At 41.5% G+C, this 17,454-nt stretch overlaps 1 protein-coding gene across 11 annotated transcripts in view; it reads right to left on the bottom strand.

Annotated features, from left to right (window-relative positions):
• The window catches only part of ABCC5 (ATP binding cassette subfamily C member 5), a 68,000-nt gene extending 50,982 nt beyond the window's left edge, over positions 1-17,018 (bottom strand). For 3 of the 11 annotated variants that reach the window (XR_009933481.1, XM_062499535.1, XM_062499542.1), the window contains exons 1-5: positions 16,238-16,272; positions 15,555-15,729; positions 2,293-2,453; positions 1,890-2,045; positions 1,024-1,171 (exon numbers count right to left, since the gene is read on the bottom strand). Coding sequence is in view for 10 of the 11 variants with exons in the window: in XM_062499535.1 (XP_062355519.1) it covers positions 1,024-1,171; positions 1,890-2,045; positions 2,293-2,453; positions 15,555-15,683 (594 nt within the window). In the remaining variant the exon portion in view is untranslated. The other 8 variants (XM_062499536.1, XM_062499538.1, XM_062499539.1 and 5 more) reach the window with 8 other exon arrangements.
• Between the last annotated feature and the right edge of the window lie 436 nt (positions 17,019-17,454).

The raw sequence follows: 17,454 nt of genomic DNA, 5'->3' as shown, positions 1-17,454 counted from the left end.
TCATATATTTTATAATAAAGACAACTATAAAATATTACAAAGAAAACAATATCACAGAAACATTCATTGTTATTCATATTACATGAAACAAAGCAAACTTTAAGACTTAAAAAAACAGAACATTTTTTGATAAGACATTTAAAAGCAGGAAAACATTTTAAAAAGACATTTCACCTAACAGTGCACCCCAGTGTACTTACCCAAGAAATGAACCTCCAGCTTACCAGCACACTGAAACGTGTACTACTAGCAGTAATACTGCTCCTACTCCTCAAGGGAAATGTGTAGAGAATAAATTTAGTCAAAATTTCAACTTTAAATCTGCACAGCATGTGCAACAAACAGGTGACAAAAAATGGTGTGAATGTCAACTCCCATGTTGTTATCTTCAATACGACCCTTAGCAACAAACAGCAGCCGCTCCTAGAGGCAACTTTTTCTAACACTTCTACCTGAAACCTGTCTGGCCATTCTCTGTAGGATCAGTAAAAACTATGCCCACAGATTTCTTGAGATCTGCTCACATTAGTTTTTAAGCAATGCTCTCAGAATTGTTTCGGTCCACTTCTTGAAGACTGTTATTAATGCCAATAATTTAAGACTAGTGTTATATCACTGAATTTTATTCCAAGATAAATTTACAGAATTTCAAAGAGAAAAACAATTAGAAGACCTGTACATAAGAATCTTACGAAAAAAGCAAGTTATGCAGTTAAGCTTATGCAGTCAGGGAAGAACTTTAAACTATACTCAAAACCAAAGAGAAAAAAAACAAAAAGTCCATTTCTTCCAAGACACCTAAACTCCCCCTCCCTCCTCCAAGAACTTGCCTGGGTATTCAGCAACTGATCCACCAGCTGTAGGAATCCTATCTTGGATTATCAAATCACTCTTGAATTTTACCCCAAAATTTCTAGCTAGTCAAAACATTTAAGTGATTCAGCAATGAAACCTTAAGATTTTACAGTTGGCCATGAGATGGAGCCCTCTGGGGTTGTTAAAAAAAGGATGGATATTACTTACTGGTCCACTGAAACCCGCGAGCTGCGTGATCATCAGACACACTATGGAAAGGATGAGCCTGGTGCGGCAGAAAATCCACACGACTCTCCGGAGAGAAGCATCATCTGGCCCACTTTCTTCCAGTTCTTCCTGCCACAATCTTTCCAGCCTAATAAAACCAGAAGATTCATTACATTTAATTAATGTCATCAGTGTTTCACGTTGAGAGAAGTTACGGTCTCATAGATACTTCTTTGTTAAAACTCAGTGCTTCTTAGCTCAGGACAACAAAAAAATATATTAAGAGAAATATATACATGCTGTGAGGTAAAGAAAAATATCTATGTAGTGCCACTGCTATAGGACAGAGGGATGAAATACACTATGCTTTTTCTTTGCCTGGAGTCTCTTTGGCCGTCTTAGTATTCTGACAGCCTTTCTCTGCTGAACTGACTGAAGAACTGTGGAGTCAAAACCCAAAGAAATTCTCATTAAACATAGAATGTTAGCCTGATCAGAAGATCTGACCCACATTCAAATCACCTTGCTACTGACAGTATTATTTCTCATTTTAGCGCAAGACTTTTTTCACTGTAGCCTTGAGAAAAAAAATTTTGTTTTAATAAAACAACAGATTAAAGTCATGCAAAATCAGAATTGCAAGACACTCCTAAAGATGTAATCCTCTAATTTCGCTGAAATTGGTAGGGCTACAGAAACTGCACTGCATGAGAAAGTTATCTCTGAAAGATGAAAGTGAATTCCACCATTCTGAGAAAGGTAAAACAAAATGTCAGTGCTGCTCTTCTAGGGCAACACTATACCACTGCCTGTGCACCAACACGTAATAAATGGACAGAAGAAAATAATGAACTGGACATCTTTACCTTCTGCAATTGACATCTGAAGACTCATGCCTTGATAATGACCATACATCATCCATAAACAATTCCCCTTTTTTGTATGCTCTGTGGGCCAAAGGAGTGAGCCAGGAGAAGGTCATGGAGGAGAAAAGCCCAGCATTATCAACAGGGTGCTGGTGTCTAAAAGAATTAAAAAAAAAAATCACAAACAAATGAAAAAGGAAACAGGAAACATACATCTTCAAGAAAAACAAAGGCTCCTCTCATTGAAAGCACTCAGAGTACCAAATGGTCCATGCCAGCTACACTTGCTAAACAAATTCTGATGTTTCCAGTACCAGTCAGCAGACCTACATCTGCAATTCTGTTTTGTGACTGGTCTGAAAAGCAAATGCTGTATCAGTTCTGTGGTAGCCTAAAGACGTACTTGGAAGTGGTCCGTATGGGTTTCAGTGCATTCAGACCATGGTGGTATTTGCCCTTGTGATGCTCTTCATCCAGCATTCTCAGCTGGGAATGCACAGAGGTGTCCAGTGGCAGGCCCTCTGCCCGAGCTGCTGCTTCCAAGGCATCCTGGCATTCAATCTGCTTTTGCAAGAAAGACAACAGATTCAGACTTCAAAACTACATTTGAAGTCCATGACTCCCATCTCCAGCAATTTTGCACCTCTTGTGCAACAATCACAGTCATTTCAATGTCTCAGAGCACAGGCTTCATCTTGGCAGCAAAGCCATGGAATGCACAGGTTCTAGATCTGTGTTATAGACTGCTGCATTTGTAAAACATAAATTAGTACTGCACCTGTGCATTCAAAAGATAAATGGATAGACCCAGCCAATCCTGCCACAGGAAATACCATAGAGAAAAATTACAACCTCAAGTACCTATGACATCAGTTCAGAAAATCAATGACTGGCTTACTCAGTGAAAATAAGAATTTCTTGATGAATTTACACCCTCTTAGTATAATTTAGATATTCTTATCCACAGAAAATGCAAGGTATTTTCAGAATGTTCCTGAAGTCCCTTCGTCAAAAACACGTTAGAATTGATTAAAAAAAAATCAAATAGACACTAAGCAGAACTGTACTTCCTTTTATAATTGTTCCTGTTTTTCCTCTCTTCCCCTAATGAAATTGGAACAAAGATGATGATTTTCTCTCCTTCCAGGCAGTTTCTCAATGTCTCAGCAACTTTGGTAGCAGCCACTTAAAAAGCAAACCTTATCTCAGGGAGGGTTTCCACATTCCCAGGGAAAGCTAATCCAAGAGGAGAAACAGCAGTGATACAGGATAGTCAAAATGTTGCAGAGTTCAAACAAATCTTTTGATGAGTAGCCAGATGTGGCAAAACTACATGACCAGGTGAGCCAGTTACCTGTGCTGGCAGAGGGCCCTTTGTAGAGGAGATGAATCCCTCTGCAGACATCTCTGTGAGGGCCCCCTGGCAGGCACTTTGAGATAAGAAAAACTACTTGCTTAGAATGACTCATGTTAGAAAAAAATGTAAGCTCTTCCTCTTATCTTTTTAGAATATTATTGGTTAGGTTTGATTCTTTATAATTGGTTGTCTTAAAGAAAGAGAATGTAGTTGGCTAAAATGTGTTAACACTGTTTTTCATTGGTTTACTTGTGATTCCCCCAAACCCTATAAAAGTACACGTGTGATCCCCCATCTTTGGATTTGTAGCCTGACCCCTTCACGGATGATAATAAAACCTGTGGAAAAAGTCTGAGCTGCTCTCCCAGTCTATGCCGGATGGAAAGTAGAGGTTTTTATGAGAAACCATGAAGCTGAGTGCCTGAAAGGCCAGCACTCAAACTTTGTAACTTCCCCCTGCCCAACAACAACATGGCAGGGGACACAAGAAAAAGTTACAGCCCTTGACTGGTTCTGCTAACTTAATGTGCCATGTATTGCAGCACCACATTACCTGCTTGTAGTCTAGCTTATTGCAAGTGAGATACTTGGTAGAAAAAAAAAATTCTGAGCTAAAAATCTTCCGAAGGTCTTATAATGATACTATGATTCTATTTTTATTAGTGGACCTATTGGAGCCAAGTTAGCTTATTTCTTCGAAAAGAAACAACTGTAATGCATTGTAGCCTCTTACAAGCACTTGGTTGCTAACTTCCACCTGACATAATTGCTTTTGAAAATATCGTCATCTATCATAGGCTTTGTCTGTACTGTATTGACATGTAATAGTATAGCACACTAAGACACTAGTTCCACCCACATGAAAGATGAGAACAGGAAACTGATAATGTCACAAATCTGTCCCTTATTTGCTTAACCAAAGTACTTAAATACTGCCTAAGCATGTTGTCAATAATCCATGGTTCTATCTAAAAAAAGCCATATTTGCTAAGCTATCACTGAAAGCTATGGTAACAAAAGATAGCCAAATAACATGAAAACAAAAAAACATTAAACCCCTATGACACATGGAGTGACTCAAAAATACACAGTACTTGCAATCTGAATTGAAATACTTCTCACTCAATTTATATTAAATTACTGACTCACTAAGGCAACACTGCCTTACTAAATCTACACAATTAAGCATTTATAAGTGACCTGCCATAAACATCCCAAGGAGTCAGTAGTGGGGAAGAGTTCTGCATTACCTCTTTTCTAGATACAGCAGAGGAACTCTTAAATGTTGTTGTATTACTCTCACAAGAGGCCCAGGCAGATCTGCCCAAACATCTTGTTGCTGATAACACACTTGTTTCTAAGTGATGCCATAAGCCAGTTGTATAAACATTGTTTTTCAGAGCACACAAAAAAGTGCCTATAAGTAAAAAAAAAAATCTTCCAAATCAGAAAACACTATGGTGATGAGCATAAAAACAGATTTTCATCACTTAGAAACAAGAATAGCTTTTTAATAAGTAAGCACAACTGCAGGGGGCTTAGCTAGTCCAAAGATAATATCCATAAACAATCACTGTTAAAAATAATTAAACTCTCCAGAGCTGCTCAAGAGAGTGTTCTCAGCAAATGTGGAAAAGCTGCATTGATAAAGACAAGGGCACTGCCTTTGAAAGGTTTTTATAAAGATCTTGCCATAGAGACAATTTCAAGCACAAACCCCACATGGAGAGCGTTGCTCATCTCTATCTTGGTGAGATTGTCAAAATCCCAAATGTAAGACTATCAAGAAACAAATGCATCACACCACTGTACAATTAAGATTTAAGAACAACTCTATGCATTTCTGCATAGTTCTTTGAAGATTAGAAGAAATCTACAAAGCTTAGAAAAAATCTTCAAAGTAGAGTTTATTAGGAAGAAGCGAGGCTCCTAAGTTGTTCTACAATGCACTTCAGGAACAAAAGACTGAAGTAAAAAAAACTTAAACAACCTCAACACTGTTAATTTAGGTTTCTGATTAGGTTTTCTGACTGCCTGCATGTGTGCACAGTTTTCTTGAAAAATCAATGCCTTGAGTCATTAATAATGTGCTACAATAGGCTCCAACTCTGCTATAGAAATAAATGTCTAATAATCATGAAAGTGAATTAAAATACACTTTTCCTAATTCATCAACTTCTTAATATGCCAAAACAAGCAATGAAATGAGTGATACAACATGGTATTGATAGCTCTAAAGAAATGATCACAGAAACAAAAGAAGCCTAAATCAGATATTGCTAACTGGAAGAAGACAATTCATTCAGACATTTATTGAGAAACAGATGACTACTACTCAGCACAAACAAAATGTCAAAAAAAAAAATGAAGAATTGTTACAAAAGACACAAAGGATAAAGCAGAAAACATTAGCATACCACTTAAAACTCTAGGGTTTGCAACCTTTTTGAGCACCAGACTATGTCCCTTGTCACTTCAGTTCTAAAAGGGTATTATATTTAAATTTACTTTCCTTGAGTGATAATAACAATAGGGCTTGGAATAGCATAAACCTAAGATTTTTCAGCTGGACAGAAAAAAGGAATAAAGGTACAGGTATCTGAGAGGTCCATAAAGCCTGAAGAAAGAGAACTAGAGTGACCACCAACTGTTCTTATAACAAAAGAACAAGGCACACCTGCATTTAGAATTCTCCATCATAAGATACTGTATGGTTCAAATGCACAAATGAACTAAACACTGGAGAACTAAACTCACATAGGATAAGCATATCATGGCTTACTAAACACATGACAGAGGGCAAGAACAATCATTGATCCAGCATCTTATTGATAGCTGGTGGATGCCAAATAAATTTTCTGCAGCCATAGGAATCTCCCAACAGAGCATAATAGTTCTGCACTCCACATGAAGCTCTGACACACCTGAGTAAAGGATGCTACAGTTCAACAGATGAGTATAAGAATTAACAGACTAAGAAAACAGTTAAACATCTAATCTTGGGCCCAGCCCCCAAGAGTGGGGCAAGCACCAAGGAAGCACCACTTCACATATGATCTTCCTTTGTGGGTGGGTCACAGAGGGGCAGAGAAAGTGAAGCACAGCTGGTGCTGCTACCACAGAGCACAGAGCATACACCTGCCCCATCTGACTTCCTACACCTCGAGAAAACAACAAAATCATACCAGCACCTGTTAGCATTAATTCCTTGTCAAAATATTAGTCATAGCAATGGTAAGGTAATGAGATTCAGAAAGATTACATGGTTGGCTCAAGACATCTGACAGAAAGCCTGAGTGAGGTGAGGAAAATGGGTGGTTTAGAGGCAAGGGGAAACTACTTGCTCATTAAGCTAGAGACAAATGTACCAAATCCACAATCTGAGGTCATGAAAATGCAGGAAATTTTGGAGCCAAGCTACAAAGCTGTTACATACACACGACATCAAGTTCCATAGGAAGCAAGAATGGCATGAGGAACCTTACTCAGAAAGGCAAGCAATCTCAAATATGTGAGCTTGCACACTTCTGACAGCATGCTAAGCAGGCAACATGGCCACCTGAGAATGGGGACTGGGTAAAGAAAGAAGAAGAATGCATCATGTAGGTGGGAAGGAAAATGCCACTCATGGAGATTCCAGCCTTTCACACAGTCCAATAACAATCTCCTATTTAAGAAAAGGTAGCAAATTATTGGTTTGACAACTGTAACATCATACAACTGCAAAACCAGACAAGACCGGATGCAAAGCAAAGCAGATTTTTCCATCCCTTATTCATCTTGCAGAGGAAGAATCTCATGTGTGCAAACAACCCAAACCCCACCCACCAAACAGCTATTGTCCCTTCTTCCATAAGGCAGAACATCTCCCAGTGCTCAGATCACAGCAGGGAAGAAGCTGCATCTCTTCTGGTCCTACCAGCAGCTGACAGGAAACTAGAACAGATCTATAACTACTTTTTTACTCATCCTTGCAGTTGACAGAGAATACAAAAGCTACTGTGGTTGACTTATTCTTACATAAAATTGTTTGATTTAAGTTGTAAAGGTCTCTGAGCTGGCAACATTGCAGAACAGAACTCCCACCTCTTGCATTTCGCAGCCAGAGCTCAGCAGGCTTCCTCATGCCCTTAAAGTTCCCACCAAGGAGAGGCAAATGGGAAAGAGAGCAGAAGAACAGAGCTCAGAACTAGGGGGGTATGTGATGAGAAGGAACTATATCATCACCAGTTCTGCTCAGTGATGAAAGCATTCTCCATATTACAACTCCAGGATGAAGAGCAATTCAAAAATATTTAAGCCTTATTAAAAGATTGGCATTGCAAAACAGGATTAGTTATTAGTTTTTATGGGCTGGGGAAGGGAAGAATCAACTGTTCCATTTATCTTAAGCACAATTAAAATAAAACAAGTGTCTAGGAAAAGATTATCTGAAGTTGCAATTACATTCTTCTTCCCATAAATTCCTCTGAGTCCAAGAATACTCCCACTGAAAATGAGTAAGGGGTATATACACTGGCTTTGCAGGTACCACAGGCAACCCCTAAAGCACTGTTGTCCAGCCTGCAAGTCATCAAACCCCTGAGCATCTGAAAATTAAATAGGTTTGCAGGTCCAAACATTGTCAAGCCATCAGTTGCTTGGTGAAGCAGTAAGTGCACTATGTACTTTATATTCTGCTAAGAATTCTCTTGTCCTTTCACTGGATTTGATGCAGTACACAATATATAAAAATATTAACAAGGTGATTTGCAGCATTAGGCTCCCAGCCTTCTCTGTAGCTAGGATACTTTATAATACCCTGCCTGATTGAAACATGAGCCTATTTAAGACTACTTTGGTGTATCATCCACCCATACCAGCTGTCTCCCTGATGCTGAGGCAGCAAGGAGCAGGTACTGGGCTAAATCAGAGACAGTGGGTATGAGGAAAGAGACATTGATCCTTTAGGCACCTGCACACATTGATTGCACAGTACAGACAGCACAGCTGAACTCACACAGCACCAAAGTGAGACCATCAGGTAGTGTCAGATGCCTAGAAATTATGGTTACAGTTTCCAGACCTGCTGAAAAGATCCAGGTCAAGAAAGTGTCAATTTTCTTCAGCCTCCTGAAAAGGGGGGTATAAATGAAACCTCATGTCTCTGCTGCCTTCCCAGCTTCTGCTACCCAGAAGAACAGCTCTTGACAGCACCAAACACATAGACAAATGCAGGAATAAGTACAGCTGTGCCACAGTTCTCTTAAAAGATATAAGTTAACTGTTCAGAAACATGCTGTGATTTACCACAACAATTCAGAGATGGAAAAGCTTGAAGTCCACCTATTCACTTTAACAGTTACATGTGACTTGATTACACAAGATCTGCTGCTACTTTTCTGGGCCAAAATTAGCAGTTTTATTAACATTGGAGTCATGGTTTCAAAGCTAGCCTGAGTTTATGTACCCTCAGATTAAAGAAGAAGTTTCCCAATAGTGCTTGGTACTGATATCAAGGCTCTGTAGCCAAACAAGATCAGGATATGTACATCTGGTAAGCCTAAGTATTTTAGTCACATATATTGAGCACTTTTAGTTGAGGCACAGAAAGCCCTTGGTGAGGACAGTAATATCAGCTTCTTACAGGAATATTTCTTATTTTACCTTGCCCTTGAATTCTGGCCAGTATCATCTTTGAGGTGAGATGTTCTCAACTCTTTCCTAGCAAATCCACTTATTACTGCAATCCAAGAAATACAGAGTTTGGCATGAAGTGTTTATTATAGGATTTTGCAACTGTAGCTGCTAAGAATGCACCTGATAAGCAGCTGTGCAGGTGCTTAGGCTTGTGGTAGCCATGAATCCCTGTCTCTTGTTTTGCATTAAAACCAGCATTCATGATCTTGAAAGCAAAGGTTCTAGAATTCATTCAGAACTGAGGCTGTACACTGATCATCCAGCACTGGAGCTACATAGCTCATGCACAGTGACAGCAGACTCCTGTGGAATTGAAAGTAACCAGCTTTAGAATTGGCACCCTACACATCTCTGACTACAAAGATGGGGAACCAACTCCTCACTAAGCAGATCAACCTAGCACAGCACAGGCTGAGAATCTGGCTCCTGCCTTGCTAGCTCTGCTCTCCTGAACCATCCTGACACCCTTGCATATGCTGGGGATGGTCTTCAGTAACATCTTTATTCAGGCTATTCCTAAGCCAGGTCACAACAGAAGCTACACAGGTGAATTTTGTACAACACTTTGAGTACCAAGGGAGGCTTTGAACTTAAACTCTTATTGAGTGGAACCACCAGTGAGTGATAGCAGGACCCCTTACACCACAGCATTTATCAAGCCTAATACAACAATCTTGTATTGAATTCACCTTCCTGTACCAACATACGCTTCCAAAAAGCAAACAGTAAACCAGGGAAACTCCTACTAAACATCTCAGGGCTCTAAATATGTTGACTTGGAAATTTGTTAACCTTCATCCTCAAAAACAATGGAAACACATTTTGTTTGTGGAACAGCTTGTTTGGCATCTGTGGTTCAGAGCACAACTGACTATTTCTTATCACTAGGATACAAATTTTCAAAAACTAATATCCATCTCAGTGTCCCAAGACATCAGAACCCCCCCACATTTATGTGAGTTTTAAGTTGCTTCAAGTTAAGTTCACCAATAGTTTGGGATACATGCAGTAAGTATTTCTGGCAACTCTTACAGCTGTCCACCAACTTTCTGAAACAGCCAGAGCAGAATGTCTGCAGCACTAATATAGAACACTACAATGGAAAAGATACTGCAAGATTTCCTTCACTGATAGCTAATCTACTCCTTACACTCTTCTGGTCATGACCAGGCTGGTTTAGAAATCTGCTCTGAACAAAGGAACATCAACCCACAGTAGTCAAGGACAATACCAGCACGTGGTCAGAGCTGAGATTTTATAATGTGGCTAAGACTTAGAAGATAAGTGCACTAAGGAAGGCAGTCAAGTCCCAATGGAAGCAGTGAATTATCCAGAATATCAACGTTCCTCTAGAAAATGTCTCTGCCTAGTCACAGATTTTGTCTTTTTGTTCCCCCTGTTAAGTGGAAGGCTTCTCTGATACCATAAACACCCCACCAAGTGTCAGATAAACTTTTGATACATGACTGGCTGTGGATATGGTCCATTCTCAGATGGTGATATGTACATCTAGGCACGGAGGACAAGATAGAGACACCCCTTCTTCAGTGTGATTAGAGGGTCCTCCTAAAGCATACACCAACAAACAATTCTAGGATCTTCTGTCAAATGATCCCTAACAGAATCACTTGATTCTGTCAGTGACTGCTTTACTAGCAGAAGTTAAATGGTAAAACAACTTAAAACATGATTGTTACCAATACATTCAGTTCTTTGGGGATACCATGGAATTAATGCATCTTTAGAAAGTACCATTAATGCCTGCTGCTGCACCTAGTCTGTGTTCAAAGTTTTCAAAGACAATAGAACCGCTGCAAAAAAAAAAAAAAATCAGGTTTTAAAATCTTGCATTCATTTGATTTGAAAAATTAAAAAAAAAAATGTGTTTACTTGGTTATGAAAATATGCAACCAACTGGAAAAATGCAAACACATCCAGCAGCTTCAGCTACAAATAGCAGTTTATACTTAAGCTGTCTAGGACTGCTCTAATCAAGGAGTGCAAAGGTAGAAGCACCCAGGCTACACTCACATCCCTATTTTTAACCTGTTCAGTTGACTCAGACACTCAGATGCTTCAGAGAGGTTGAGGCAGAATTGATCTGTTTAAATACTCAGTAATAAATCGCTTCAAAGCTATCAGTGCTTGAAGGGTCTACATCAATTGCAGCAAGTTCTGATCACATTCCCTGCTGTCTTGGGCAAAAGATGTCAGAGACAAATCTGAAAAACAAGAGATCAAGGTAAGGACAGGAATATTAGTAGGGCTTCTGATAGCTAAAGTTAGAAACACATTTCCTGAATGTTTGAAGTGATCTCTACAGCTCCTCTGGCTGGTGCCTTGAAATGCAGCAATTTGCACTTGAGATTTACCACAGACGCAGTCATTATCCTGCAGCAGCAAGAACTTAATCCTGAGCAGTACATTCCAGCCAGAACCAACTACAGCTTGGAGTACAGTTTGTAAATATCTGCTGTGGCATTGTTAACGTAGGAACTCAAATTCCAAGAATTGAGTTCTCGTAAGTGCTGTGTATCGTAGAAGCAGCTTGTTCTCATACCCTCCTCTATTGCAAATATAATAGGGTAGGAAAGCAAAACTCATTGCCTGCCATCCCATCCAATAAACAAAATCTATATTTGAGGAAAGCCTATTCCAAAAGCATTTCAAGAACTAATTATTTCTCTTCCTTGTCTGTCATTTTATAGCATGTTTCATGGACACAGTGGGGTCTGTGCTCCCCAGGATACACTACTTCCATGAGAAAAACCACATACAATTACTTCAGCTGCAAGTTGAAGGGCACAGGCACATTCTGAGAACAGAAGGTCCTAAAGGTGTAAGTACAAATCAATATTTCAAAACATCCCTTAATTATTACTCACTGATCATGTAACAGCTTTTACAGATGAAGACCACTTGCTGTAGTGCTAGGCAGCAAATGCACCTACAAGTTCTCCAGCAGAGGCATGTCCCCAAATACAATAAACCCAATTAGTACAGTACTATGCAGTGGGAACATGTAGTTAAGACTCTGTTTTGTAAACTACAAATGTAATGTAAGCTACATTAAGGTTTCCAAAGACTTAAGAATAAACTATTATCAGAACACAATGCAGACACTTGTTCATGAGGTGAATATATGTATCCACAAGCTGAATAAATTTTTGTTCCTGAATTTCAGTCCCAAAGCGCCTATTTCGAAGGTCCATATTTCTATAGCAACATACCCATTAAGCACCAGGAAATGCTGGATTAGGCCTACTTATATTGCAGAATTATTTCAATTATGATTCCAGGAAGCCTATTTGAAAAACTCCTGTCTTACAAAGATGTGATCTTTCAAGCTGTGACCAAGCAGCATTTAAGCTTCCAAGGAAAGAATTGCAAATTTTATCACTATTGTCATGAACACATTTGTGGTAGTTTGAAACAGTGTCCTTTCTGCAGGAAATAAACACAAGAATGGAGGTTTCAAGACAGAAAATAGAAAGCTGAATATAACCTTTATGCAATGCAAAGAAGAGTCATACAAAAAAGCTCTGGGATCTTGGCTCAATAATAAAACAGGTCTTTCACCTATAAAGATCATGGTCAGAAAATCAAGTAGACTTGTCTGCTTCAAGTTAAAGAGGCAGAAAATGCAGCAACATAGGCAACAAAAAACCCCAATGAGTCATATTATTGATCATCCAAATGTACTTGTAACCCTGCCAGAAGTGGTGATCACCACTGGCCATGAACCAGTGGCCCTTGACTACTGTCCCTACAGCATACAGGATTCTACCTCAAGTCTACTTCATGCAGTGAAAATCTGCTGCAAAACAGTCTCAAACTTGCATTCCATAAAGATCTGAAGTTAGTACTGAAATAACAGCCTACATCTGTTTGCGGCTTGTTCCTGGCAATACAGATCATGCTTACAGCTTAGACATTTTCTGGTCAACCCAATTCAAATCCTGAGCCAGATTTTCTACAAGAAATTTCAGAGTCGCATCTCTACTGATGGTACACTGGACTCTGTTGTCCAAGTGACAGAGTTACACTACATCTTATCCCTCTATCTGAACTGCTGTGGTCCTACCTCTCCTCACCACATCAGCCCTCTGTTGTGTTCTGCCACCAATCCTGCCAAGTCAATTTAGGCATCTAAGCCAATCCAGATTCCATAAAAGATACAGTAGCAAAGGACAGAGCTCCTTTTCTTGCCTTGAAACACCATTTTCTTTACAGCTTCTACCGTTTTCTCACATGGGGAAGGAAAGTGCTTAACCAAATAGACAAAGATCAATCCGCCTTATGAAAGGGAAATCTTTGCTCTTCCCTTAGCCAACTAGTCTGCTGAAACCATAGCTTGTTTCAACTAGAAAGGGAAAAACTTGGTACACAAACATGAATGCTTAACTTAGATAAGGTGCCATGAACACTACTCCTTTTACTTAACCTTAGTACTCTGCAAGCAAGCAGGATTTCATCTCACCGACACGTAGCAACAAATTCAGAGCTGTTTGTGTCTGTGGACTATATACACCCCAGCTGCAAGGCTAGCAAAACAAAACTGGTACCTGTGTCTGAGCTAGAAATTAACAAAACCTTGGCATACTGAACAAGGTAACTACCAAGTAAAGTGGGCAACCTATCAGAACCAGAAAATTTCATTAGCAAAACAAGTTAAGTTCATTCTTCTACTCGAAGAGAACAAACCAGATAAAGTTCAAGGTATAAACTTGGGTAAGCCCTTTTCTCACATCAGTAATCACAAGTTTACAGAACCTCTGTTTTGCAATCAATTATCTGTGTGTACTACCCTGTAGTCATAGGCAGCATATCAAATGGTAGGGGTAGAAGGGTAAAAAAAGACCAGCAACAGAGTTAAGCTGCCCTGAAAGCTGCCTCCGAGATTTACATGCCTGGCTGTACAGACATGCAGGACTTTGCTTACTTTCAGTCACCACAAAAATAAAAAACAAAATACATGCCGGTTTCATTATTTAATTTAATTAAAAATTTACAGGTAAGAAGGATTGTTTTCTCTAAAAGTTAAACCCAGATTAGATGATGCAGACCAAAAGGGAGAGATAACATGCAATGATTACTGCTGAACTCCACTGCCACTGGTCAGGAAACAGAGCTGCTCACCAATGGCATCACTGTTGTCACCAGTAATTTGACAGAGCAGATTTGCCACTGGGCAGGGTAGGGTGGGTAGCAAGCCCGTGACATCAACATAATAAAGGCTGTTGAAAATCTGCACCGTGACTCGGGAGAGCTCTTGGTTCTGCATCAGTGCCTGCTCTAATGCAATCAGACACCACCTTGCTGGAACACCGTCAGCAGCACTGTGCTGAGTCATAGAGCCTGTGGGGACACTGGAGCTGCAGGGCCTGCGAGTGCTCACTGCACTCAGCCTGCTGCAGAGCTGAGCTCTCCAAACCCAACACACAGCAGTGCAGCACCGGGAGCCCCTCAAACCCAGGGCAACCAGGGACTCCTTCAGCTGAAATACAGAGTATCTCAGCACTTACTATAACCCAGCAAAGATTAAGCCTTTTTAGAGGTCTTCACAATTCCTCTATACAAATATAGCAAGTTCCCCTATTTCCAACCCTCTCACAGCAGCACTGTCACAGGCAATCTATGTGGAATGACCAGCAGCACATCTGCAAGGAACTCATCATTGCAAAAATCAGACAGAAGCATTATTAACTTTATTTGTTCATCTTCAGAAAAATCTACAGTGTGTGTATATCTACATACACACATATATGAGATATATAGATAGATAGATCAGTCCTTGGAGGATTTCAGAAAAGGTCAAGAACAGGATAGGCAAGAAAATATTAGCTGCTCTGAACACTAGCACTGGAATATCTTTAACCTTCTTCAGCTGGCAGGGATTATTGGTTTCTGACCAGATCTTTCACCAGGGGGGGTGTTTCCATCTCTCTGAGCCTTTTTCCCCCCTGTAGCGCTTGGTAGTGTATGCACTCCTCCCAGTGAAAACATGCTCTAAAAATTAGAAACTCTGAACAATGACAGGCTAGCTCCAAGTTGGTGGTTATTTCAAGACCCAGCTCTCAAAATAAACTAGAATTATGATGGTACCTTAACATGCTAAATAAGTAGATGTTCAAGAATGTGTTTAATAATAATTACTTTCATCTGAGAGGAAAAGTAAAAAAGTCATTCTACTAGAGCAAGCTAGACATCTATTATGGAAAATTAATCCTTGAAACAACCACAGCATGATTAAGAGTTTTTTTCAGCTGCCAACATTGAATGGTGCATGATTTGTGCTGAGTTCTTCACTGCTCTTGCTTGGTTGTATGATTCTCTAAAACAAAGGTTTATAAAATTTCCTTGATTCACATCAATACCTGAATACTAGAAAAAAAATTGTTCAAATGTTACTGAAAAGCCACATTTAAAAGTGAAAAATGCTTAGGTGTTCAGACTTATTATCAAATAGCTACAGCACCTCTTGGAATGACCTCTTCCACACAAGAGGCAATATTCATTATTGACCTTCAATGCAGCAAATCTATACAGCACTGGCATAGCAAAAAGGCTGCTACATGCAACTAAATAAGCATAACGACTGCAAAACAAACAACAAAAAAGTAACTGACCTTAAGTTTAGAATGCTGAAAATTAGACTCTTCCTGCTCTTCATGCTGCACCGAGTCAGCTCTTTCCCTCACACTTTTATACCCAGGACTGGGTATAATGTACTCTTTTCCTATGTCGATGTCTTTCATCTTCTGTAAACGCCAGGGTTTACACGTGTATTTTCACCTCAAGTATCTGAAAAACAATTAAATTCCCCTTCATTATGTGCTGTGCCCAATATACCAGTTACTATTTTTAAAGTTCATTTTCAAAATCAGTAAGCAATTGTAAATGAGTTATATTACAACAGGACTGTAATAACATGACTTTCAAAGTCCACACAAGACTTAACTTCTCATGAACTAGTTTAAACATACCCTGAGGTAATCACATAGTACAATGATCTTCAATGCACTAGAGTGCTGTCATACTTCCTCCCTTAGATCTTTGAAATACAATTATGCAATCTGACAGATTAAAGTAATCGCTAGAACATTTAGCTGAAACCCTGCAAAACTGGACTAGGAAGATCAAACCCCCCCCCCCAGTCTTTTTTAAAGAGTCTGAAATTGCATATAGCCAATAATTCATCAGTACAAAGTTTTGCAAAACTAATCTCTCCAGAGAGATCGCTTGATAAAATTAGTCAGTACAAACACTCCAGAGAAAGCTACATCTCTTCTCTATAGCATAGCTCACTTACTCCATAGGCTTGAGCTATGATTAAGTACAGACATGTACAGGGATGAGTCACACCTTCAGGGTTGCAGGTTTAGACTCAGTCTATCAAACTGCACTGAAAGGTCAGAAGGAGAACCAGAGTCTGGAAGATAAAATCACTCCCCTCTGCGAGACTCTGTTTTACAACTCCGCTTTCTTGCATTCCGCCACCCGCCTTCAACTAAAGCGATGGGAGATGCCTGGTTGCGCTACGCTGCTCAGACTGCGCCAGCAATTCTGCCGGGGTGCGCGGGGCTGCCACGGCTCCGCCGCTGCAGCATCGCCGCCCTCGCCGCCGCGGAGGATGCTGCACCCGCGGGCTCCGCGTCCCTCCCGCGGCGGGGACGAGGGACAGCCCCTCCGGCCGGACACCCCCCAGCAGCACGGGGGGAGCTCCTCTCCGCTCTTCCCCCGCCTCCCCGTGTCTCCGCCGCACTGCCGTAAACACGGGAGCCGCCCCGCCCAGGGAGAGGTGCCCGCCGGCTGCAGCCGAGGCAGGACGGAGCGCGGCGGGAGAGGGCACCGCGCAGCCCCTTCACCGGGGGCGAGGTGAGAGGGCAGCTCTGCCGGGCTCCTGACAGGAGATGGGGCGGCAAAGCCGCCTCCTCACCACATAAAAGTTCGCCCGCCCCCGGTACCGACCCCACTCACCTCCGCCCGCCGACGGCCCCGCCGACGGCCCCGCCGCACCTTCCCCCCTCCGCGGCCGCGAACCCAAACAACGCCGCTTATAGCGGTTCCGCCGTCCCCACTGCGCCTGCGGGCGGCCGCTGCGGCGGCCGCTCCTTCCTAGCGCCCCACGGGAGATGTAGTCCGCTCCTACGAGCCGCACGCTCACTGACTGCTGATAGCGAACTACATTTCCCTCAAAGCCCCGCGCGGGCCAGCTCCGTTTGGCCGCGCCCCCGTCCCGCCGCGCCCCGCCCAGCACCGTCCCGCCGCCGCTGCCGCAGCGTGGGGGGTCTGGAACGTTCGCCGCCCGCCGGGGCGGCCCCGCGGCGGGGCGGGCACAGCGGGGCACCGCACCTCGCCGCTCGAGAGGGCGGCAGTGCAGTGTAATGCAACGCAACGCAGAGACAACGCAGTGCCGTGCTGTACCGGGCGGTACCATGCGGTGCGGGAAGGACGGGTCTTTCCACCGAGCCAGTACCGCTGGGAAGAATTGGGGTCCGCTCTGTTCGGACCCCGCACACAGAACCG

Source organism: Cinclus cinclus, chromosome 10 (assembly GCF_963662255.1).
Source record: "Cinclus cinclus chromosome 10, bCinCin1.1, whole genome shotgun sequence".
NCBI classification, from domain to species: Eukaryota; Metazoa; Chordata; class Aves; order Passeriformes; family Cinclidae; genus Cinclus; species Cinclus cinclus.
The sequence above is the reverse complement of the archived record's forward strand: the minus strand, read 5'-3'. Positions and strand labels throughout refer to the sequence as shown.